This window comes from Heptranchias perlo, chromosome 10 (genome assembly GCF_035084215.1).
Source record: "Heptranchias perlo isolate sHepPer1 chromosome 10, sHepPer1.hap1, whole genome shotgun sequence".
NCBI lineage: Eukaryota > Metazoa > Chordata > Chondrichthyes > Hexanchiformes > Hexanchidae > Heptranchias > Heptranchias perlo.
Genome location: NC_090334.1, coordinates 11,096,576 through 11,121,125, shown reverse-complemented (window position 1 = coordinate 11,121,125; position 24,550 = coordinate 11,096,576). Strand labels below are relative to the sequence as shown.

Sequence of the window (24,550 nt, the reverse complement as noted above, 5' to 3'; positions counted from 1 at the left end):
TGTGAGGAAAGGCTTGGAATGTCTCTCGTCAAAGTGAACATGGCGATGGTGAGGTCTTCATGGACAGATGGAGTTACTAATCGATAATTAAACCAACGCTTATCCCGCAACCAACACTTAACAGATTATCTGGTCATTACCTTATTGCTGTTTGTGGGATCTTGCTGTGCACAAACCGGCTGCCACGTTTCCTACATTACAACAGTGATTACACTTCAAAAGTACTTCATTGGCTGTGAAACGCTTTGGGACGTCCTGACCTCGTGAAAGGTGCCATAGAAATGCAAATTCTTTCTTTAAATGCACTTTTTCTCTCAAGAGAAATTACATGACAGCTAAAAGGGAACGATTCGGTACTGTAAAACCTGTGTATATCTCTGTGTCAGTCTGCACCATTAATTTTTGGTTCGATACCCTTCTCACACTAGATTGTTTCGACTTTCGTTATCCTACCTCATTCTGACGGGTGGGTCCCAACTCCCATATCTTTGAGAACTCGGTAAAGTATTGGCAACACACCCAAGTGAATGAACCGCGAACCCCATTTGGTAATTCCTTCTAGGTACTAGAATGTCTTACGGCAACATTAGATCTCAGCAATCTTTTAAAGCAGTGGGGAATCACAACAACATTCATTTAAAATATTAAGAGTATTACACAAATAATAAACAGGTAAAAGAAAGACGTTGCATTTATATAGCGCCTTTCACCGACCTCCAGATGTCCCAAAGCGCTTTACAACCAATGAAGTGCTTTTGAAGTGGAAGCTCTGTTGTAATGTAGGGAAACGCGGCAGCCAATTTGCGCACAGCAAGGTCCCGCAAATGAGATAAATGAATGACTTGCATTTATATAGCGTCTTTCACACCTCAGGACATCCCAAAGTACTTTACAGCCAATCAAGTACTTTTTGAAGTGTATTGACTGTTGTAATGAAATAACTAAATAGTCTGCTTTAGTGGTGTTTTAAGGATGCATATTGGCTAGGACACCAGGTGAACTCCTCTGCTGCTCTTCAAATAGTCCCATGGGACCTTTTACATCCACCTGAGAAGGCAGAAGGGGCCTCGGTATAATGTCTCATCTGAAAGATGGCACCTCTGACAGTGCAGCACTCCCTTAATGCTGCACTGAAATGTCGATGTAGATTTTGTGCTCAAGTTTCTGGAGTGTGGCTTAAATAGTTATATGTTTCACATACAAACCCTTTTAATCTAACTGTTGAGTGTCAAAATAGTGCCACCATATGTCCTCAGTTAACCCATTGTTGAAGAGGGTGAGTAGAGCACACTACATCACCAGGTGAGTCTGTCAACAAGAGTATCATCTACAAAAAGTGTTACATTTCTTTCAGAAATGCCTTAAACAGACACTTCAAGGCTGTCCTCATGGTGCCAGCCACACAGCATTGAAGACGACAATTGGATGGACAACCTTCTCTCACTGCTCTTTTGTGAGAGACAGACTCAGTGAGTCTCCCATCTACCCTTCCACAGATACTGGAGTTGGAGCACACATTCGGACACAATCCAAAACTCACCATGTACTCCCACAACTTCCGGCTTCTTCATGTAGGGCCCCATGAGGCACTACATTGACAGCCTCACAAAATTGATGAAAGCAATGTAAGTGGATTTCTGCTGAGCTTAATGAAGTTCTACAATCTATAATAAAACCACAATCTATCCAACCCATTCCTAACAAGAACTAATTCACGTTCCTTTTTGATTATGGTGTGATCCTACAAAACAGCCGCTACATGTACTTTGACAACACAAAGAATCATCTTAAGTCACTGGTATCACTGAGATTCCACCGTGGTTTTTTGTTTCATTATGATCATCCTCCTTGTGGATAGAAACTCCCTTTGCGCTCTGGAACAGCGAGGGTATGTGCTTCACACAATTATATTCCCAGTTTGAGAAGGGTAGCTCTCAGGCGAATTGGGGGTTCTGGCACTAATCTCCAGGACCATTACAGTCTACAACACCGCCTTCCCCCCCGCCCCCCACCCCCGCCGCTGAGAGTCGCTTTTAGGAATTCAGCAAAGGGCAAAAGGGTAACTAGGGAGAGAGTAGGGCCTCTTAAGGATCAACAAGGTCATCTATGTGCGGAACCACAAGAGATGGGTGAGATCCTGAATGAATATTTCACATCGGTATTTACGGTTGAGAAAGGCATGGATGTTAGGGAACTTGGGGAAATAAATAGTGATGTCTTGAGGAGTGTACATATTACAGAGAGGGAGGTGCTGGAAGTCTTAACGCGCATCAAGGTAGATAAATCTCCGGGACCTGATGAAATGTATCCCAGGACGTTATGGGAGGTTAGGGAGGAAATTGCGGGTCCCCTAGCAGAGATATTTGAATCATCCACCGCTACAGGTGAGGTGCCTGAAGATTGGAGGGTAGCAAATGTTGTGCCTTTGTTTAAGAAGGGCGGCAGGGAAAAGCCTGGGAACTACAGACCGGTGAGCCTGACATCTGTAGTGGGTAAGTTGTTAGAGGATATTCTGAGAGACAGGATCTACGGGCATTTGGAGAGGCAGGGACTAATTAGGAACAGTCAGCATGGTTTTGTGAGAGGAAAATCATGTCTCACGAATTTGATTGAGTTTTTTGAAGGGGTAACCAAGAAGATAGATGAGGGCTGTGCAGTAGACGTGGTCTACATGGACTTCAGCAAAGCATTTGACAAGGTACCGCATGGTAGGTTGTTACATAAGGTTAAATCTCATGGGATCCAAGGTGAGGTAGCCAATTGGATACAAAATTGGCTTGACGACAGAAGACAGAGGGTGGTTGTCGAGGGTTGTTTTTCAAACTGGATGCCTGTGTCCAGCGGTGTGCCTCAGGGATCGGTGCTGGGTCCGCTGTTATTTGTTATTTATATTAATGATTTGGATGAGAATTTAGGAGGCATGGTTAGTAAGTTTGCAGATGACACCAAGATTGGTGGCATTGTGGACAGTGAAGAAGGTTATCTAGGATTGCAACGGGATCTTGATAAATTGGGCCAGTGGGCCGATGAATGGCAGATGGAGTTTAATTTAGATAAATGTGAGGTGATGCATTTTGGTAGATCGAATCGGGCCAGGACCTACTCCGTTAATGGTAGGGCGTTGGGGAGAGTTATCGAACAAAGAGATCTAGGAGCACAGATTCATAGCTCCTTGAAAGTGGAGTCACAGGTGGATAGGGTGGTGAAGAAGGCATTCAGCATGCTTGGTTTCATTGGTCAGAACATTGAATGCAGGAGTTGGGATGTCTTGAAGTTGTACAGGGCATTGGTGAGGCCACACTTGGAGTACTGTGTACAGTTCTGGTCACCCTATTATAGAAAGGATATTATTAAACTAGAAAGAGTGCAGAAAAGATTTACTAGGATGCTACCGGGACTTGATGGTTTGACTTACAGGGAGAGGTTAGACAGACTGGGACTTTATTCCCTGGAGAGTAGGAGGTTAAGGGGTGATCTTATAGAAGTCTATAAAATAATGAGGGGCATAGATAAGGTCGATAGTCAAAATCTTTTCCCAAAGGTAGGGGAGTCTATAACGAGGGGGCATAGATTTAAGGTGAGAGGGGAGAGATACAAAAGGATCCAGAGGGGCAATTTTTTCACTCAAAGGGTGGTGAGTGTCTGGAACGAGCTGCCAGAGGCAGTAGTAGAGGCGGGTACAATTTTGTCTTTTAAAAAGCATTTGGACAGTTACATGGGGAAGATGGGTATCGAGGGATATGGGCCAAGTGCAGGCAATTGGGACTAGCTTAGTGGTATAAACTGGGCGACATGGACATGTTGGGCCGAAGGGCCTGTTTCCATGTTGTAACTTCTATGATTCTATGATTCTATGATTCTATGAATGTCGTTCTGATCCCTTACCCTACCATTAGCTAGGACCGTGAATTGGTTCACTGGGTCCTTCTACCTGCACAGCACACTGGTAGCTTTTCCAACCTTCAAACAGTTGGATGGGTCCCAGTGCAGCCTGTTGGCTCAGGTACAAACTTAACGTAACATGGTCTTTGTACAACAGCTTACACCTATATAGCTCCTTTAATGTCAGAGCACGAGTTAAAAAGCCCAAAAAGTAACTGGAGACAGAGAAATGTTAGAAGAACGATTGGAGAAGGTGACTGACAGCGAGGTTGAAGATTTTGGTTTTGTTAGGCCTTTGAGGGAAAGGAGAGAGGTGGCAAGACAACAAGGCCCAGTAGAAGAGTAGGGCCAAGAAGACTGAAGGCTATGCAGCTAAAAGTGGAGTGAAGAGGGATAAAAGGGAGGGCAGAATGGGGTTGCCAACTCTGCTTGGACGAATTATGGTAGGTTTTGTCACATGACCTTCCAGCTCCTGCCCCAAGCTCCCGCCATTGGTCACACGGCATGTCCGTCCTCATGACGCCCATCTCCCCACGCCAATTGGAAAGTGAACAGATTCTTCATTGCTCGATTGGATGATTCTTTATTCTCGTTTTTTTTTCCCCTTCTGCAATATTTTGTAATCGCCCCAATGATTTTTCTCCTGGGTTTTGCTCACAGCACAGTCCGGGAGATTAATCTTTAATTCCTGGAGACTCCAGGACAATCCTGGAGGGTTGGCAACCTGAAGCCAGAATTGGATGAGCAGAGGGCGTAGGAACATAGGTAGGGATGGGCTATCAATCACTGCCACCAGCTCAGGGTAACTACCAACCATGACTGATGACAGACAGAAAATGATTTAGGATCATTTCTGTGTAAATTGGAATCAAAGATTGGCAGGCAAAACTCTAATTGAACAGTGGGCGGCCTTTCAAGAGTAGATGGTTCGGGTACAGTCTAGGCACATTCCCATGAGGCAGAAAGGCAAAAGAGATAGTGAGTAAGATGAAATGGAAAAAAAAAGGGGCGTATGACAGATGTCAGGTTGATAAGACAAGTGAGAACCAGGCAGAATATAGAAAGTTCAGAGGGGAAGTGAAAAAGGAAATAAGAGGGGCAAAGAACGAGTATGAGAATAGATTGGCGGCCAACATAAAAGGGAATCCAAAAGGCGTCGACAGGCATGTAAACAGTAAACAGGTAATAAGAGGAGGGGTGGGGCTGATTAGGAACCATAAAGGAGATCTACTCATGGAGGCAGAGGGGATGGCTGAGGTACTAAATGAGTACGTTGCATCTGTCTTTACCAAGGAAGAAGATGCTGCCAGAGTCTCAGTAAATGAAGATATAGTTGAGATTCTGGATGGGTTAAAAATTGATAAAGAGGTACTTGAAAGGCTAGCTGTACTTAAAGTAGATAAGTCACCCGATCCAGATGGGATGCATCCTAGGTTGCTGAGGGAAGTAAGGGTGGAAAAGACAAGGCTGAATCGTTTGTAATCATCTTCAGCCAGAAGTGCCGAGTGGATGATTCATCTCGGCCTCCTCCCGATATCCCCACCATCACAGAAGCCAGTCTTTATCCAATTCGATTCACTCTACGTGATATCAAGAAACGGCTGAGTGCATGGGATATAACAAAGGCTATGGGCCCCAACAACATCCTGGCTGTAGTGTTGAAGTCTTGTGCTTCAGAACAAGCCACACCTCCAGCCAAACTGTTCCAGTACAGCTACAACACTGACATCTACCCAACAATGTGGAAAATTGCCCTGGTATGTCCACAAAAAGCAAGATAAATCCAATCCGGCATGTTACCGCCCCATCAGTCCACTCTCAATCATCAGCAAAGTGATGGAAGGTGTCGTCGTCAGTGCTATCAAGCGGCACTTACTCACCAATAACCTGCTCACCGATGCTCAGTTTGGGTTCCGCCAGGACCACTCGGCTCCAGACCTCATTACAGCTTTAGTCCTAAACATAGAGCTGAATTCCAGAGGTGAGGAGAGAGTGACTGCCTTTGACATCAAGGCAGCATTTGACCGAGTGTGGCACCAAGGAGCCCTAGTAAAATTGAAGTCAATGGGAATCAGGGGGAAAACTCTCCAGAGGCTGGAGTCATACCTAGCACAAAGGAAGATGGTAGTGGTTGTTGGAGGCCAATCATCTCAGCCCCAGGACATTGCTGCAGGAGTTCCTCAGGGCAGTGTCCTAGGCCCAACCATCTTCAGCTGCTTCATCAATGATCTTCCCTACATCATATGGTCAGAAATGAGGATGTTCGCTGATGATTGCACAGTGTTCAGTTACATTCGCAACCCCTCAGATAATTAAGCAGTCCGAGCCCGCATGCAGCAAGACCTGGACAACATCCAGGCTTGGACTGATAAGTGGCAAGTAACATTCATGCCAGACAAGTGCCAGGCAATGACCATCTCCAACAAGAGAGAGTCTAACCACCTCCCCTTGACATTCAACGGCATTACCATCGCTGAATCCCCCACCTTCAACATCCTGGGGGTCACCATTGACTAGAAACTGAATTGGACCAGCCACATAAATACTGTGGCTGCAAGAGCAGGTCAGAGGCTGGGTATTCTGTGGCGAGTGACTCACCTCCTGACTCCCCAAAGCCTTTCCTCCATCTACAAGGCACAAGTCAGGAGTGTGATGGAATACTCTCCACTTACCTGGATGAGTGCAGCTCCAACAACACTCAAGAAGCTCGACACCATCCAGGACAAAGCAGCCCGCTTGATTGGCACCCCATCCACCACCCTAAACATTCACTCCCTTCAACACCGGCACACCCTGGCTGCAGTGTGTACCATCTACAGGATGCCCTGCAGCAACTCGCCAAAGCTTCTTCGACAGCACCTCCCGAACCCGCGACCTCTACCACCTAGAATGACCAGGGCAGCAGGCACATGGGAACAACACCACCTGCACGTTGCCCTCCAAGACACAAACCATCCCGACTTGGAAATATATCATCATTCCTTCTTCATCGCTGGGTCAAAATCCTGGAACTCCCTACCTAACAGCACTGAGGGAGAACTTTCTCCACACGAACTGCAGCAGTTCAAGAAGGCGGCTCACCACCACCTTCTCAAGGGCAATTAGGGATGGGCAATAAATACTGGCCTTGCCAGCGATGCCCATCTCCCATGAACGAATAAAAAAAAAATGCGGAGGTATTGGCCATAATATTCCAATACATCCTTAGATATAGGGGTGGTGCCAGAGGACTGGGAATTTCAAATGTTACACCCTTGTTCAAAAAAAGGTGTAAGGATAAACGCAGCAACTATAGGCCAGTCAGTTTAACCTCAGTGGTGGGGAAACTTTTAGAAACAATAATCCGGGACGAGTGTGGATTCATTAGGGAAAGCCAGCACGGATTTGTTAAAAGCAAATTGTGTTTAACTAAACTGAAAGAGTTTTTTGATGAGGTAACAGAGACGGTAGATAAGGGCAATGCAGTTGATGTGATGTATATGGACTTTCGAAAGGCGTTTGATAAAGTGCCACAGGGTGGGCTTGTCATTATGATTGTGGCCCATGGAATAAAGGGGGCAGTAGCAACATGGATACAGAATTGGCTAAGGGACAGGAAACAGAGAGTAGTGATGACCGTTTGTTTTTCGGACTGGAGGGAGGTGTACAGTGGTGTTCCCCAGGGGTCAGTGCTGGGACCACTGCTTTTCTTGATATATATTAATGACTTGGACTTGGGTGTACAGGGCACAATTTCAAAATTTGCAGATGACACAAAACTTGGAAGTGTAGCAAAGTGAGGAAGAAAGTGATAGCCTTCAAGAGGACATAGACAAGGCAGATGAAATTTAACACAGAAAAATGTGAAGTGATACATTTCGGTAGGAAGAACGAGTAGAGGCAATATAAACTAGAGGGCACAACTCTAAAAGGGGTGCAGGAGCAGAGAGATCTGGGGGTACATGTGCACAAATGGTTGAAGGTGGCAGGGCAGGTTGAGAAAGTGGTGAAAAAAGCATACGGGATCCTGGGCTTTATAAATAGAGGCATAGAGTACAAAAGTATGGAAGTCATGATGGAACTTTATAAAACACTGGTTCGGTCACAACTGGAGTATTGTGTCCAATTCTGGGCACCGCACTTCAGGAAAGATGTGAAGGCCTTAGAGAGGGTGCAGAAGAGATTTACTAGAATGATTCCAGGGATAAGGGACTTCAGTTACGTGAGTAGACTGGAGAAGCTGGGAATGTTCTCCTTGGAACAGAGACGGTTGCGAGGAGATTTGATAGAGGTATTTCAAATCATGAAGGGTCTAGACAGAGTAGATAGAGAGAAACTGTTCCCATTGGTGGAAGGGTCAAGAACCAGAGAGCATAGATTTAAGGTGATTGGCAAAAGAACCAATGGTGACATGAGGAAAAACTTTTTTACACAGCAAGTGGTTAGGATCTGGAATGCAATGCCTGAGGGGGTGGTGGTGGCAGATTCAATCATAGCCTTCAAAGGGGAACAGGATAAATACTTGAAAGGAAAAAATTTGCAGGGCTATGGGGATAGGGCAGGTGAGCGGAACTAGCTGGATAGCTCTTGCATAGATCCGGCGCGGACTCGATGGGCCGAATGGCGTCCTTCTGTGCTGTAACCTTTCTATGATTCTATAATTGTGAAGTGTTACAGATGGATCAGACCTAACTGACCCCATTAGCTTTAAAACGCACTGCATCTTAATTGACGTTCTTAAACTGTTCTTCTTTGCCCTGGAGAAGTTTCTAGTAGCAACTTAAGCCAATCTACTTTTGCCGACTAGCTCTCCCCATGACTTTAACAAGACTCTACTTAGTGGGTGAGCACCCATCAGGCTCCACTTCGTTTCAATTCAGCCACAGAGGCAAGAGAATCATTGGTCACATCTGCCATCCAGACGCCCTATAGACAGTCACACCGATTTATGGTCAACAATATTCGTGCCAGACAAGTGCCAGGCAATGACCATCTCCAACAAGAGAGGGAGTCTAACCACCTCCCCTTGACATTCAATGGCATTACCATCGCCGAATCCTCCACCATCAACATCCTGGGGGTCACCATTGACCAGAAACTTGATTGGACCAGCCATATAAATACTGTGGCTGCAAGAGCAGGTCAGAGGCTGGGTATTCTGCGGCGAGTGATTCACCTCCTGACTCCCCAAAGCCTTTCCACCATCTACAAGGCACAAGTCAGGAGTGTGATGGAATACTCTCCACTTGCCTGGATGAGTGCAGCTCCAACAACACTCAAGAAGCTTGACACAATCCAGGACAAAGCAGCCCGCTTGATTGGCACCCCATCCACCACCCTAAACATTCACTCCCTTCACCACCGGCGCACTGTGGCTGCAGTGTGTACCATCCACAGGATGCACTGCAGCAACTCGCCAAGGCTTCTTCGACAGCACCTCCCAAACCTGCGACCTCTACCACCGAAAAGGACAAGGGCAGCAGGCACATGGGAACACCACCTGCACGTTCCCCTCCAAGTCACACACCATCCCGACTTGGAAATATATCGCCGTTCCTTCATCGTCGCTGGGTCAAAATCCTGGAACTCCCTACCTAACAGCACTGTGGGAGAACCTTCACCTCACGGACTGCAGCGGTTCAAGAAGGCGACTCACCACCACCTTCTCAAGGGCAATTAGGGATGGGCAATAAATGCTGGCCTCACCAGCGACGCCCACATCCCGTGAACGAATAATACAAAAATCCGACCCAACCCCGAATCCCCGACCCTGATCATCTGACCCTGAATCCCCGACCCTCCGACACCAAAGGGAGTGAGACTTGGCAGGTCCGGTTCAGCCTCCAACCTCTTCAATAAAAAACTAAGCTGCGGCTGCGACTCCTCCAAACCGCCGGGCGGCGCTGCGGCTGCGACTCCTCCAAACCGCCGGGCGGCGCTGCGATTCCTCCAAACCGCCGGGCGGCGGAGCGGCTGCGACTCCTCCAAACCGCCGGGCGGCGCTGCGGCTGCGACTCCTCCAAACCGCCGGGCGGCGCTGCGACTCCTCCAAACCGCCGGGCGGCGGAGCGGATGGTTTTTGTGACCAGGAGATGAGATGCAATCAGTGCGGGAGAGTTTGCGGCAAGTGGCGCAGGAAGCGCGGGGTGAGTGAGTGAGTGAGTGTGAACCGGGGGCCGAGCTGCTGTTGCGGCTCTCTCCCGCCCCCTTTATTAATCTCCCTCCGCCCGCCCCCTTTACTTTCCCTGCCCCCCCCTCCCCCCCCCCCTCGGGCTCACTGGTTGTTGCCCATTAGTTGGGCCTATTTTGATGAGGCAGTAAGGGTGACATTGGGTTGCACCAGGGTCACCAAACAAGAATCAGCTCAACAGGTGCCCCTTTTTGGCCACCACTAATAAAGGGAAGAAACATGGTCCTATCAAACTAGAAGAAGCAAAAAAAAAAATCCCAACAAAAGCAGAGGGAACCTCCTGAGCAAATCAGACACTCTATAGCCTGCGGTGCCCCAAGGACACCGCATGTTCCCTCTCCAAGGCCACCTGGGCACGGACGATACTGCGGAAGAGACGCAGGCAGCCAGGGAAATGCCCATTAGTTGGGTGCAAAGTGTGTAGTCACCAGCTTCTGCTGGCAGAATATTAGTTTATTGAAAGGACGATGCATCGTTGTTCAATGACCATGGAACATGACAGGCCACTGATAACGTAGCAACGAGAGATCAGGAACAGGACAGGACACAGTGGTTGAATATCTTGGAATTGTAGATTCCACCCCCAGAGCCACACTTTCCGGTGGTTAAAGCTACCCCCCCCCATTGCCTCACACATGGCCCCGTATGATAAATTCACTGCCTGGTGTGGTACTGAACCACACAGATCAAGAAAGTCCCCGGTTTAATTCTGACTCTGTGAGAGTTGTTGACTTTAGCAGGAAGGGACTGTTCCCCTTAGTTCTGTGTCTTATTGAAAGAAAGACTTGCATTTATAAAGCACTTTCACGACCTCAGTCGTCCCAAAAAGCTTTACAGCCAATGAGGTACTTTTTGAAGTGCACTGTTGTATTTGAAGATGTTGGTCGTTAAGGATTTCAATAAATTTTCACCAGCAGTATACAAGCATTCAATCCTGTATGATCAGGTCCTACTCCAGCCCTGTCTGATTTTTTAAGTGAGAAGGAATGAGCTGGAGGGGAAGTTTTCTCTGTACAAAGTACGCATTATTTAAAAAAAATACAATGAGATATTTGCCAACCTCAGTTGTATGAGTACTTTTTCCTTCATTACAACAGTGACTACACTTCAAAAGTACTTCATTGGCTGTAAAGCGCTTTGGGACATCATGAGGTTGTAAAAGGCATGATATAAATGCAAATCTTTCTTAGTATGCTTTCTGCTCTCATGGGGAGCTGCCATTTTGGGTTTCCATTCACATCACAAGCTGTTCAGGTGACCTGTATTTCAGGATGTCCTGTGTGCGACCTGGAGTACACATCTGGTGGAATCTGGTGCTTTGGACCAGCCTAGCACTTGCCATCTTTTGCCCGCTCCACAACCGGATGGGGCTGCTCATGTGAAAAACCACTGTGTGTATCCATGGGCAGGTGTGCGCACAGCTTTTAATGCAGTAACCAAAATCTGCACTTTTACTGGGAGGTTTTCCATTATCAAGAATTAATGAGCTGCCAACTCCGGAACCAGATTGTCCAGTTCAAAACCGGGTGGGCGGGTCGTCATCCGAGACTGGTCTAGAATTCCACCTGGAAACTGTTGAGACATGGATTAGGGGAAGAAACAGTGTTTTTTTTTATTCGTTCACGGGATGTGGGCGTCGCTGGCAAGGCCAGCATTTATTGCCCATCCCTAATTGCCTTCGCGAAGGTGGTGGTGAGCCGCTTTCTTGAACCGCTGCAGTCCGTGTGGAGTGTGAAGACTGATAGGTTGGAACAGCCACCCAACTAAAGACAAGTCAAGACATAAATGCATAAATTCGGCTAACGTAAAAGGGAATCCAAAAGTCTTCTATAGGTAGTAAAGGGGTAGTAAGAGGAGGGGAAGGGCCGATTAGGGACCGAAAAGGTGATCTACTCATGGAGGCAGAGGTGATGGCCGATGTACTAAATGAGCACTTTGCATCCGTCTTTACAAGAAAGAAGATGCTGCCAGAGTGTCAGTAAAGGAAGATGTCGTTGAGATGGGCTGAAAATTAATAAAGAAGAGGTACTAGAAAGGCTAGCTGTGGTTAAAGTGGATAAGTCACCTGGTCCGGATGGGATGCATCCTCGGTTGCTGAGGGAAGTAAGGGTGGAAATTGCGGAGGTACTGGCCATAATCTTCCAAACATCCTTAGATACGGGGGTGGTGCCAGAGGACAGGAGAATTGCAAATGTTACACCCTTGTTCAAAAAGGGTGTAAGGATAAACCCAGCAACTAAAGGCCAGTCAGTTTAACATCGGTGGTGGGGAAACTTTTAGAATCGATAATTCCGGGGACAGAATCAGCAGTCACTTGGCCAAGTGTGGATTGATTAGGGAAAGACAGCAAGGCGTATTTAACTAACATGATAGAGTTTTTTGATCAGGTAACAGAGAGGGTCGATGAGGGCAGTGCAGTTGATAATGTGTATATAGACTTTCAAAAGGCATTTGATAAAGTGCCGCATAATAGGCTTGTCATCAAGATTCAAGTCCATGGAATAAAAGGGGCAGTAGCAGCATGGATACAGAATTGGCTAAGTAACAGGAAACAGAGAATAGCTGTGAATGGCTGTTTTTCAGACTGGAGGGAGGTGTACAGTGGTGTTCCCCAGGGGTCAGTGCTGGGACCACTGCTTTTCTTGATATATATTAATGACTTGGACTTGGGTGTACAGGGCACAATTTCCAAATTTGCAGATGACGCAAAACTTGGAAGTGTAGTGAACAGTGAGGAGAATAGCGATAGACTTCAAGAAGATATAGACAGGCTGGTGGCATGGGCGGACATTTGGCAGATGAAATTTAACGCAGAAAAATGCGAAGTGATGCATTTTTGTAGGAAGAATGAGGCGAGGCAATATAAACTTGAGGGCACAATTTTAAAAGGTTCAGAGAGACCTGGGGGCATTTGTGCACAAATCATTGAAGGTGGCAGGGCAAGTTGAGAAAGTGGTTAAAAAAGCATACTGGGTCCTGGGCTTTATAAATAGAGGCATAGAGTACAAAAGTATGGAAGTCATAATAAACCTTTATAAAACACTGGTTCGGCCACAACTGGAGTGTTATGTAAAGTTCTGGGCAAAGCACTTTAGGAAAGATGTGAAGGCCTTAGAGAGGGTGCAGAAAAGATTCACTAGAATAATTCCAGGGATGTTGGACTTTAGTTATGTGGATAGATTGGAGAAGCTGGGTTTTTTTCTTATTATTCAATCATGGGATGTGGGCATCGCTGGCAAGGCCAGCATTTATTGTCCATCCCTAATTGCCCTTGAGAAGGTGGTGGTGAGCCGCCTTCTTGAACCGCTGCAGTCCGTCTGGTGAAGGTTCTCTCACAGTGCTGTTAGGAAGGGAGTTCCAGGATTTTGACCCAGCGACGATGAAGTAACAGCGATATATTTCCAAGTTGGGATGGTGTGTGACTTGGAGGGGAACGTGCAGGTGGTGTTGTTCCCATGTACCTGCTGCTTTTGTCCTAGGTGGTAGAGGTCGCGGATTTGGGAGGTGCTGTCGAAGAAGCCTTGGCGAGTTGCTGTAATGCATCCTGTGGATGGTACACACTGCAGCCACGGTGCGCCGGTGGTGAAGGGAGTGAATGTTTAGGGTGGTGGATGGGGTGCCAATCAAGCGAGCTGCTTTGTCCTGGATTGTGTCGAGCTTCTTGAGTGTTGTTGGAGCTGCACTCATGTGGAGAATATTCCATCACACTCCTGACTTGTGCCTTGTAGATGGTGGAAAGGCTTTAGGGAGTCAGGAGGTGAGTCACTCGCCGCAGAATACCCAGCCTCTGAACTGCTCTTGTAGCCACAGTATTTATATGGCTGGTCCAGTTAAGTTTCTGTCAATGGTGACCCCCAGGATGTTGATGGTGGGGGATTCGGCAATGGTAATGCCGTTGAATGTCAAGGGGAGGTGGTTAGACTCTCTCTTGTTGGAGATGGTCATTGCCTGGCACTTGTCTGGCGCGAATGTTACTTGCCACTTATCAGCCCAAGCCTGGATGTTGTCCAGGTCTTGCTGCATGCGGGCTCAGACTGCTTCATTATTTGAGGGGTTGCGAATGGAACTGAACACTGTGCAATCATCAGCGAACATCCCCATTTCTGACCTTATGATGGAGGGAAGATCATTGATGAAGCAGCTGAAGATGGTTGGGCCAAGGACACTGCCCTGAGGAACTCCTGCAGCAATGTCCTGGGGCTGAGATGATTGGCCTCCAACAACCACTACCGTCTTCCTTTGTGCTAGGTATGATTCTAGCCACTGGAGAGTTTTCCCCCTGATTCCCATTGACTTCAATTTTACTAGGGCTCCTTGGTGCCACACTCGGTCAAATGCTGCCTTGATGTCAAAGGCAGTCACTCTCACCTCACCTCTGGAATTCAGCTCTTTTGTCCATGTTTGGACCAAGGCTGTAATGAGGTCTGGAGCCGAGTGGTCCTGGCGGAACCCAAACTGAGCATCGGTGAGCAGGTTATTGTTGAGTAAGTGCCGCTTGATAGCACTGTCGACGACACCTTCCATCACTTTGCTGATGATTGAGAGTAGACTGATGGGGCGGTAATTGGCCGGATTGGATTTGTCCTGCTTTTTGTGGACAGGACATACCTGGGCAATTTTCCACATTGTCAGGTAGATGCCAGTGTTGTAGCTGTACTGGAACAGCTTGGCTGGAGGCACAGCTAGTTCTGGAGCACGAGTCTTCAGCACTACAGCCAGGATGTTGTCGGGTCCCATTGACTTTGCTGTATCCAGTGCACTCAGCCGTTTCTTGATATCAGGTGGAGTGAATCGAATTGGCTGAAGACTGGCTTGTGTGATGGTGGGGATATCGGGAGGAGGCCGAGATGGATCATCCACTCGGCACTTCTGGCTGAAGGTGGTTGCAAACGCTTCAGCCTTGTTTTTTGCACTCACGTGCTGGACTCTGCCATCATTGAGGATGGGGACGTTCACAGAGCCTCCTCCTCCCATTAGTTGTTTAATTGTCCACCACCATTCACGACTGGATGTGGCAGGACTGCAGAACTTTGGTTGTGGAATCGCTTAGCTCTGTCGATAGCATGTTGCTTCCGCTGTTTAGCATGCATGTAGTCCTGAGTTGTAGCTTCACCAGGTTGGCACCTCATTTTTAGGTATGCCTGGTGCTGCTCCTGGCATGCTCTTCTACACTCCTCATTGAACCAGGGTTGATCCCCTGGCTTGTTGGTAATGGTAGAGTGAGGAATATGCCGGGCCATGAGGTTACAGATTGTGCTGGAATACAATTCTGCTGCTGCTGATGGCCCACAGCACCTCATGGATGCCCAATTTTGAGCTGCCATATCTGTTCTGAATCTATTCCATTTAGCACGGTGGTAGTGCCACACAGTACATTGGATGGTATCCTTAGTGTGAAGATGGGACTTCGTCTCCACGAGGACTGTGCAGTGGTCACTCCTACCAATACTGTCATGGACATATGCATTTGCGACAGGTAGATTGGTGAGGACAAGGTCAAGTAAGTTTTTCCCTCATGTTGGTTCGCTCACCACCTGCCGCAGGCCCAGTCTGGCAGCTATGTCCTTCAGGACTCGGTCAGTAGTGGTGCTACCGAGCCACTCTTGGTGATGGACATTGAAGTCCCCCACCCAGAGTACATTCAGTGCCCTTGCTACCCTCAGTGCTTCCTCCAAGAGGTATTCAACATGGAGGAGGACTGATTCATCAGCTGATGGAAGGCGGTAGGTGGTAATCAGCAGGAGGTTTCCTTGCCCATGTTTGACCTGATGCCATGAGATTTCATGGGGTCCGGAGTCAATGTTGAGGACTCCCAGGGCCACTCGCTCCTGACTGTATATCACTGTACCGCCACCTCTGGTGGGTCTGTCCTGCCGGTGGGACAGGACATACCCAGGGATGGTGATGGAAGAGTCTGGGACGTTGGCTGAAAGGTATGATTCTGTGAGTATGGCTGTGTCAGGCTGTTGCTTGACTAGTCTGTGGGACAGCTCTCCCAATTTTAGCACAAGTCCCCAGATGTTAGTGAAGAGGACTTTGCAGGGTCGACTGGGCTTGGTTTGTCTTTGTCATGTCCGGTGCCTAGTGGTCCGATGCCGGGTAGTCCGTCCAGTTTTATTCTTATGACTTTTTTTAATCAAGATTTTACAACTGAGTGGCTTGCTAGGCCATTTCAGAGGGCAATTAAGAATCAACCACATTGCTGTGGGTCTGGAGTCACATTTAGGCCAGACCGGGTAAGGACAGCAGGTTTCCTTCCCTAAAGGACATAGTGAACCAGATGGGTTTTTACGACAATCCGGTAATTTCATGGCCACCATTACTGATACTAGTATTTGAATTCCTTGGAACAGAGACGGTTGTGAGGAGATTTGATAGAGATATTCAAAATCATGAAGGGTCTAGCCAGAGTAGATAGAGAGAAACTTCCCATTGGCCGAAGGGTCAAGGACCAGACGACATGGATTTAAGGTGATTGGTAGAAGAGCCAAGGGTGACATGAGGAAAATCCTTTTTACACAGCGAGTGGTTAGGATCTGGAATGCACTGCCTGAGGGGGTGGTGGAGGCAGATTCAATCATGGCCTTCAAAAGGGAACTGGATAAGTACTTGAAAGGAAAAAATTGCAGGGCTACGGGGATAGGGCGGGGGAGTGGGACTAGCTGGATTGCTCTTGCATAGAGCTGGCACGGACTTGATGGGCCGAACGGCCTCCTTCCATGCTGTAACCTTTCTGTGATTCTATGTCCTTGCTAGCAATTGATTTCCTATTGTACAGATGGAAATTGAGTATTACTCAAAGCCCGGGAAAAATATACATAAGATAATTAGCTTTGAATTGGTGAACGACAAACAGAGACAGCAAGTCTAGGAAACAAAGATCAGTCAAATACAGGGAAGTCACACATCACTCTAAACAGGACACAGTGATCTGTGCAAGATCAAGCTTTGATGGGAGAAAACTCACCCCTGATTGAGATGAACAAAGACACAACATCTTTGTAAGGAAATGTCTGTTTTAAAGCCAGTTGTCCATAAGTGGTGTTTGAATATCAGAGACGAATCAATCCATGTGTATTTAATAAGTTTTGGTCGGCGTGTCCAGGGTATGAGGTCAAGGTAGCATAAAGGGACCACGCTTTGGCTGTGTAAAGTGGTACCGTTTGAAGAGTTCGTGCCTCGGCTTGACTGTATCCTACTTATCGCACTGTAACAATGAAATAAAGGCAAGACAGGAAACAAGGAACGAGTCTGCCTATCATTTTACCCGACAGATTTAACTCCATTTAACTTCAGAAAGGTCAGCTGACATCCCTGAATTTTGCGACAAGAGGGAGCATTATGAGATACTTGGTTCATCGAGGGCCTTTACCATCAGGTACCCAACAGAATAGAAGAGAGGATGCATGATCTTCACCTGGTTAGAACAATTTTGAGCATAGGTTTTCAAACAGGGGTCTCGGATCCTAGAAGGGAGATCTTGCAGCTCTGCAACGCAAATAGATTTCTCAATTTTTATTCTGTATTAACTATGTTGTTTCGGTTGCTCTATATATAGTAATTTAGAAACTTCTTTACCCAGAGAGTGGTGAGAATGTGGAACTCGCTACTACAAGGAGTAGTTGAGATGAATAGCATCGATGCATTTAAGGGGAAGCTGGATAAACACATGAGGGAGAAATGAATAGAAGGTTATGGTGATCGGGTAAGATGAAGTCGGGTGGGAGGAGGCTCGTGTGGACCAGAAACATCGGCAGAGACCATTTGGGCTGAATTGCTGTTTCTGTGCTGTAAATTCTATGTAGTAAAGATCATTTTCTGCAATAGTGACACTGTCTTCCTCGGGGTAACTGACACGGTCTTTTGGAAGGTAGGGCAGAGGGCGGCCAGGTGTCAGTCTTCCAGAGTGTCTCCCACACAGAAAAGCTTGAATAGCATTGACTTTTAAAGTTCCCCAGTGCATCTGTAGTTTCTCTTAAACAGACCAACAGACTCAAGAACTTCAGTCTGACTGCACCGTCATGTTATTCCCCAAAACAGGCTCCATTGATAGATCTTCCCTTCTTGCCTGTTCATGTGAGCTTTGCTCCTCATTGTGCCGTAGCTCTCAGCTTCAGCTTTCAAACCCTTGACTCGCTCCCTCTCTGAATGTGGCGTCTCTACTCTGTTTGCAGAACTGTACTTGAACAACTCAGTACCCTACTTAGACCAGCCCCCCACACCACTGGAATTTCAGCGAAGCTGGCTGTGTCCCAACAAGCCCTTCATAGTGCGAGATGCCATCAGTCACTGGCCAGCAGTCTCCAAATGGACGGCCTCCTACCTCAGGTATGGTGCTAATTCTGTATATTTATTATCCTTTTGTTTTACTTCAGTTCTTCCCATTTAGTAATTCCTTTCCCACCTCTTTTCTACATTCAGCATCAGCCACTATTTCGTGACTGCAAGTGCGCGAATGGGGCAGGATGGATGGTGCCAAGGAATCTCTGTCTGCAGTCTTGCTCTCCAACTTGACATGGGTGAAGAGAGCTCATTTATTTTTTCTTCCTCCTTTTCCATCAATTTTCCTCTCCCCTCTTGCCGCTTTCCAAGTCCAAATGATACAGTGCCTCGAATTTAAAATTTTCATCCTTGTGTCCAAATCCCTCTGTGACCTCGCCCCTCCCTATCTCTGTAACCTCCTCCAGCCCAACAACCCTCCGAGATCTCTGCGCTCCTCCAATTCTGGCCTCTTCTGCATCTTTGATTTTCATTGCTCCACCATTGGCGGCCGTGCCTTCAGCTGCCTAGGCCCTAAGCTCTGGAACTCCCTCCCGCAACCTCTCCGCCTCTCTCTCTCCTCCTTTAAGATGCTCCTTAAAGCCTACCTCTTTGACCAAGCTTTTGGTCACCTGTGCTAATATCTCCTTCCTTGGCTCTGTGTCAATTTTTGTCTGATTACACTCCTGTGAAGTGCCTTGGGACTTTTTACTACATTAAAGGCGCTGTATAATTGCAAGTTGTTGTGATGTTAACACTGAAGTGTTTAACTTGCAGAGAAATGGTTGGAAAGCAGACAGTGAGCGTGGCGGTGACCCCCAATGGTTACGCCGATGCTGTGCACCAGGACCGCTTCGTGATGCCTGAGGAGCGGCGGATGCTATTCGAGGATTTTCTGGACGTCATCGAGAGGAAACGGGCTGCGTGCGGAGTGTTCTACGTGCAGAAGCAATGCTCGAACTTGACACAGGAGTTCCCTCAGCTCCTGCAGGATGTGGACTCCCACATCCCGTGGATGAGCGAGGCACTAGGTATGGCAGCGCTGAGTGAGGAGTGGTGATCACAGCTTAGTTTACTTTGCATCAAAGTGTTAGTCAGGGACATTGTCGATCGTAGAAAAAAAATGTTCCAATTCTTTCTCTTCTCTCCCTCCGCCCTCACTCCCGTTACATTCTCCTATCAGAAAGGTAGTCACTCCTGCTGGGGTGCTGTTTTTGTGGGTGACCAGGTGCTGTTTTTGTGGGCATTGGGTACTTCCTAACATGCTGATGGTGAGACACTCTCTCTAACAGGCTGATGGTGAGACACTCTCTCTAACAGACTGATGGTGAGACACTCTCTCTAACAGACGGATGGTGAGACACTCTCTCTAACATACTGATGGTGAGACACTCTCTCTAACAGGCTGATGGTGAGACGCTCTCTCTAACAGACTGATGGTGAGACACTCTCTCTAACATACTGATGGTGAGACACTCTCTCTAACAGGCTGATGGTGAGACACTCTCTCTAACACGCTGATGGTGAGACACTCTCTCTAACAGGCTGATGGTGAGACACTCTCTCTAACACGCTGATGGTGAGACACTCTCTCTAACAGACGGATGGTGAGACACTCTCTCTAACAGGCTGATGGTGAGACACTCTCTCTAACACACTGATGGTGAGACACTCTCTCTAACAGGCTGATGGTGAGACACTCTCTCTAACAGGCTGATGGTGAGACACTCTCTCTAACAGACTGATGGTGAGACACTCTCTCTAACAGGCTGATGGTGAGACACTCTCTCTAACACACTGATGGTGAGACACTCTCTCTAACAGGCTGATGGTGAGACACTCTCTCTAACAGGCTGATGGTGAGACACTCTCTCTAACATACTGATGGTGAGACACTCTCTCTAACATACTGATGGTGAGACACTCTCTCTAACAGACTGATGGTGAGACACTCTCTCTAACAGGCTGATGGTGAGACACTCTCTCTAACATACTGATGGTGAGACACTCTCTCTAACAGGCTGATGGTGAGACACTCTCTCTAACACGCTGATGGTGAGACGCTCTCTCTAACAGGCTGATGGTGAGACACTCTCTCTAACACGCTGATGGTGAGACACTCTCTCTAACAGGCTGATGGTGAGACACTCTCTCTAATAGCCTGATGGTGAGACACTCTCTCTAACAGGCTGATGGTGAGACACTCTCTCTAACACGCTGATGGTGAGACACTCTCTCTAACAGGCTGATGGTGAGACACTCTCTCTAACACGCTGATGGTGAGACACTCTCTCTAACAGGCTGATGGTGAGACACTCTCTCTAACACGCTGATGGTGAGACACTCTCTCTAACAGGCTGATGGTGAGACACTCTGTCTAACACGCTGATGGTGAGACACTCTCTCTAACAGGCTGATGGTGAGACACTCTCTCTAACACGCTGATGGTGAGACACTCTCTAACAGGCTGATGGTGAGACACTCTCTCTAACACGCTGATGGTGAGACGCTCTCTCTAACAGGCTGATGGTGAGACACTCTCTCTAACATACTGATGGTGAGACACTCTCTCTAACAGGCTGATGGTGAGACACTCTCTCTAACACGCTGATGGTGAGACGCTCTCTCTAACAGGCTGATGGTGAGACACTCTCTCTAACACGCTGATGGTGAGACACTCTCTCTAACAGGCTGATGGTGAGACACTCTCTCTAATAGCCTGATGGTGAGACACTCTCTCTAACAGGCTGATGGTGAGACACTCTCTCTAACACGCTGATGGTGAGACACTCTCTCTAACAGGCTGATGGTGAGACACTCTCTCTAACACGCTGATGGTGAGACGCTCTCTCTAACACACTGATGGTGAGACACTCTCTCTAACAGGCTGATGGTGAGACACTCTCTCTAACACGCTGATGGTGAGACACTCTCTCTAACAGGCTGATGGTGAGACACTCTCTCTAACACGCTGATGGTGAGACGCTCTCTCTAACAGGCTGATGGTGAGACACTCTCTCTAACATACTGATGGTGAGACACTCTCTCTAACAGGCTGATGGTGAGACACTCTCTCTAACACGCTGATGGTGAGACGCTCTCTCTAACAGGCTGATGGTGAGACACTCTCTCTAACACGCTGATGGTGAGACACTCTCTCTAACAGGCTGATGGTGAGACACTCTCTCTAATAGCCTGATGGTGAGACACTCTCTCTAACACGCTGATGGTGAGACACTCTCTCTAACAGGCTGATGGTGAGACACACTCTCTAACACGCTGATGGGGAGACACTCTCTCTAACAGACTGATGGTGAGACACTCTCTCTAACACGCTGATGGTGAGACACACTCTCTAACAGGCTGATGGTGAGACACTCTCTCTAACACGCTGATGGTGAGACACTCTCTCTAACAGGCTGATGGTGAGACACTCTCTCTAATAGCCTGATGGTGAGACACTCTCTCTAACACGCTGATGGTGAGACACTCTCTCTAACAGGCTGATGGTGAGACACACTCTCTAACACGCTGATGGGGAGACACTCTCTCTAACAGACTGATGGTGAGACACACTCTCTAACAGGCTGATGGTGAGACGCTCTCTCTAACAGGCTGATGGTGAGACACACTCTCTAACAGGCTGATGGTGAGACACACTCTCTAACAGGCTGATGGTGAGACGCTCTCTCTAACAGGCTGATGGTGAGACGCTCTCTCTAACACGCTGATGATGAGACACTCTCTCTAAAAGGCTGATGATGAGACACTCTAATACGCTGATGGTGAGACTTTCTCTACACGCTGATACTGAGACACTAACACACTGATGGTGAGACATTCTCTAACGCTGATGGTGAGACACTCTCTAACAGGCTAATGCTGAGATTTTCTCTTACACGCTGATCATAGAATCATAGAATGGTTACAGCACAGAAGGAGGCCATTCGGGCCGTCGAGCCCATGCGGTCTCTCTGCACGAGCAATCCAGCTATCCCCACTATCCCATTCTCTCCCCGTAGCCCTGCAAATTTTTTTCCTTCAAGTATTTATCCAATTTCCTTTTGAAAGCCATGATTGAATTCGACTCCATCACCCTTTCAGGCGTAGAATCATAGAAAGGTTGCAGCACGGAAGAAGGCCATTTGGCCCATCGAGTTCGCGTCGACTGTATTCAAGAGCAATCCAGCTAGTCCCACTCCCCCGCCCTATCCATGTAGCCCTGCAATTTTTTTCCTTTCAAGTGCTTATCCAGTTCCCTTTTGAAAGCCATGATTGAATCGGTCTCCACCACCCCCTCGGGCAGTGCATTCCAGATCACAACCACTCGCTATGTAAAAAAGATTTTCTTCATCTCATCTTTGGTTCTTTTGCCAATCACCTTAAATCTATGTCCTCTGGTCCTTGACCCTTCCACCAATGGACACAGTTTCTCTCTATCTACTCTGTCTGGACCCTTCATGATTTTGAATATCTCTATCAAATCTCCTCGCAACCTTCTCTGTTCCAAGGAGAACAAATCCAGCTTCTCCACGTAACTGAAGTCCCTCATCCCTGGAATCATTCTAGTAAATCTCTTCTCCACCCTCTCTAAGGCCTTCACATCTTTCCTGAAGTGTGTGCCCAGAACTGGACACAATACTCCAGTTGTGGCCCAACCAGTGTTTTATAAAGGTTCTTCATGACTTCCATACTTTTGTACTCTATGCCTCTATTTATAAAGCCCAGGATCCCGTATGCTTTTTTAACCACTTTCTCTACCTGTCCTGCCACCTTCAATGATTTGTGCACATATACCCTCAGATAGCTCTGTTCCTATACCCCTTTTAGAGTTGTGCCCTTCGCATTTTTCTGCGTTGAATTTCATCTGCCATGTGTCCGCCCACGCCACCAGCCTGTCTGTATCCTCTTGAAGTCTATCACTATCCTTCTCACTGTTTACTATCCTTCCAAGTTTTGTGTCATCTGAAAATTTTGAAATCGTACCATGTATACCCAAGTCCAAGTCATTAATATATATCAAGAAAAGCAGTGGTCCCAGCACCGACCCCTGGGGAACACCACTATACACCTCTCTCAAGTCCGAAAAACAACCGTTCACCATTATTCTCTGTTTGCTGTTACTTAGCCAATTCTGTATCCATGTGGCTACTGCCCCCTTTATTCCATGGCTGCAATCTTGATGACAAGCCTATTATGCGTCACTTTATCAAACGCCTTTTGAAGTCCATATACATCAAATCAACTGCATTGCCCTCATGAACCCTCTCTGTTACCTCATCAGATTAGTTAAACATGGTTTGCCTTTAACAAATCCGTGCTGGCTTTTCCTAATCAATCCACACTGATTCAAGTGACTGTTAATTCTGTCCCGGATTATCGTTTCTAAAAGTTTCCCCACCACTGAGGTTAAATTGACTGACCTATAGTTGCTAGGTTTATCCTTACACCCTTTTTTGAACAAGGGTGTAACATTTGCAATTTTCCAGTCCACTGGCACCACCCCCATATTTAAGGATGTTTGGAAGATTATGGCCAGTACCTCCGCAATTTCCACCATTACTTCCCTCAGCATCCTAAGATGCATCCCATCTGGACTGGGTGACATCTACTTGAAATACAGTTGGCCTTTTTAGTACCTCTTCTTTATCAATTTTTAACCCATTCAGTATCTCAACTGTATCTTCCTTTACTGAGACTCTGGCAGCATCTTCTTCCTTGGTAAAGACGGATGCAAAGTGCTCATTTAGTACCTCGGTCATCACCTCTGCCTCCACAAGTAGATCTCCTTTATGGTTCCCAATCGGCCCCACCCCTCCTCTTACTACTCGTTTACTGTTTACATGCCTGTAGAAGACTTTTGGATTCCCTTTTATGTTGGCCGCCAGTCTATTCTCATGTTCTCTCTTTGCCCCTCTTATTTGCTTTTTCACTTCCCCTTTGAACTTTCTATATTCAGCCTGGTTCTTACTTGTGTTATCAACCTGACATCTATCGTAAACCCCTTTTTCCCGTTTCATCTCACTCACTATCTCTTTTGTCATCCAGGCAGCTCTGGCTTTAATTGCCCTACCTTTCTGCCTCGTGGGAATGTGCCTAGACTGTACCTGAACCATCTCCTCTTTAAAGGCTGCCCACTGTTCAATTACAGTTTTGCCTGCCAATCTTTGATTCCAATTTACCCGGGCCAGATCTGTTCTCATTTCGTTGAAATTGGCCCTCCTCCAATTGAGTATTTTT

At 47.2% G+C, this 24,550-nt stretch overlaps 1 protein-coding gene across 3 annotated transcripts in view; it reads left to right on the top strand.

Moving 5' to 3' along the window:
- Positions 1 to 9,882: 9,882 nt before the first annotated feature.
- Positions 9,883 to 24,550, top strand: part of jmjd7 (jumonji domain containing 7) — a 54,748-nt gene continuing 40,080 nt past the window's right edge. For 2 of the 3 annotated variants that reach the window (XM_067991217.1, XM_067991216.1), the window contains exons 1-3: positions 9,883 to 10,007; positions 18,226 to 18,379; positions 19,088 to 19,341. In XM_067991217.1, coding sequence (XP_067847318.1) covers positions 9,959 to 10,007; positions 18,226 to 18,379; positions 19,088 to 19,341 — 457 coding nt within the window. In that variant the 5' untranslated portion in view covers positions 9,883 to 9,958. Of the gene's footprint in view, positions 10,008 to 18,225; positions 18,380 to 18,472; positions 18,571 to 19,087; positions 19,342 to 24,550 lie in introns of those variants that run through there. The other variant, XM_067991218.1, reaches the window with a different exon arrangement.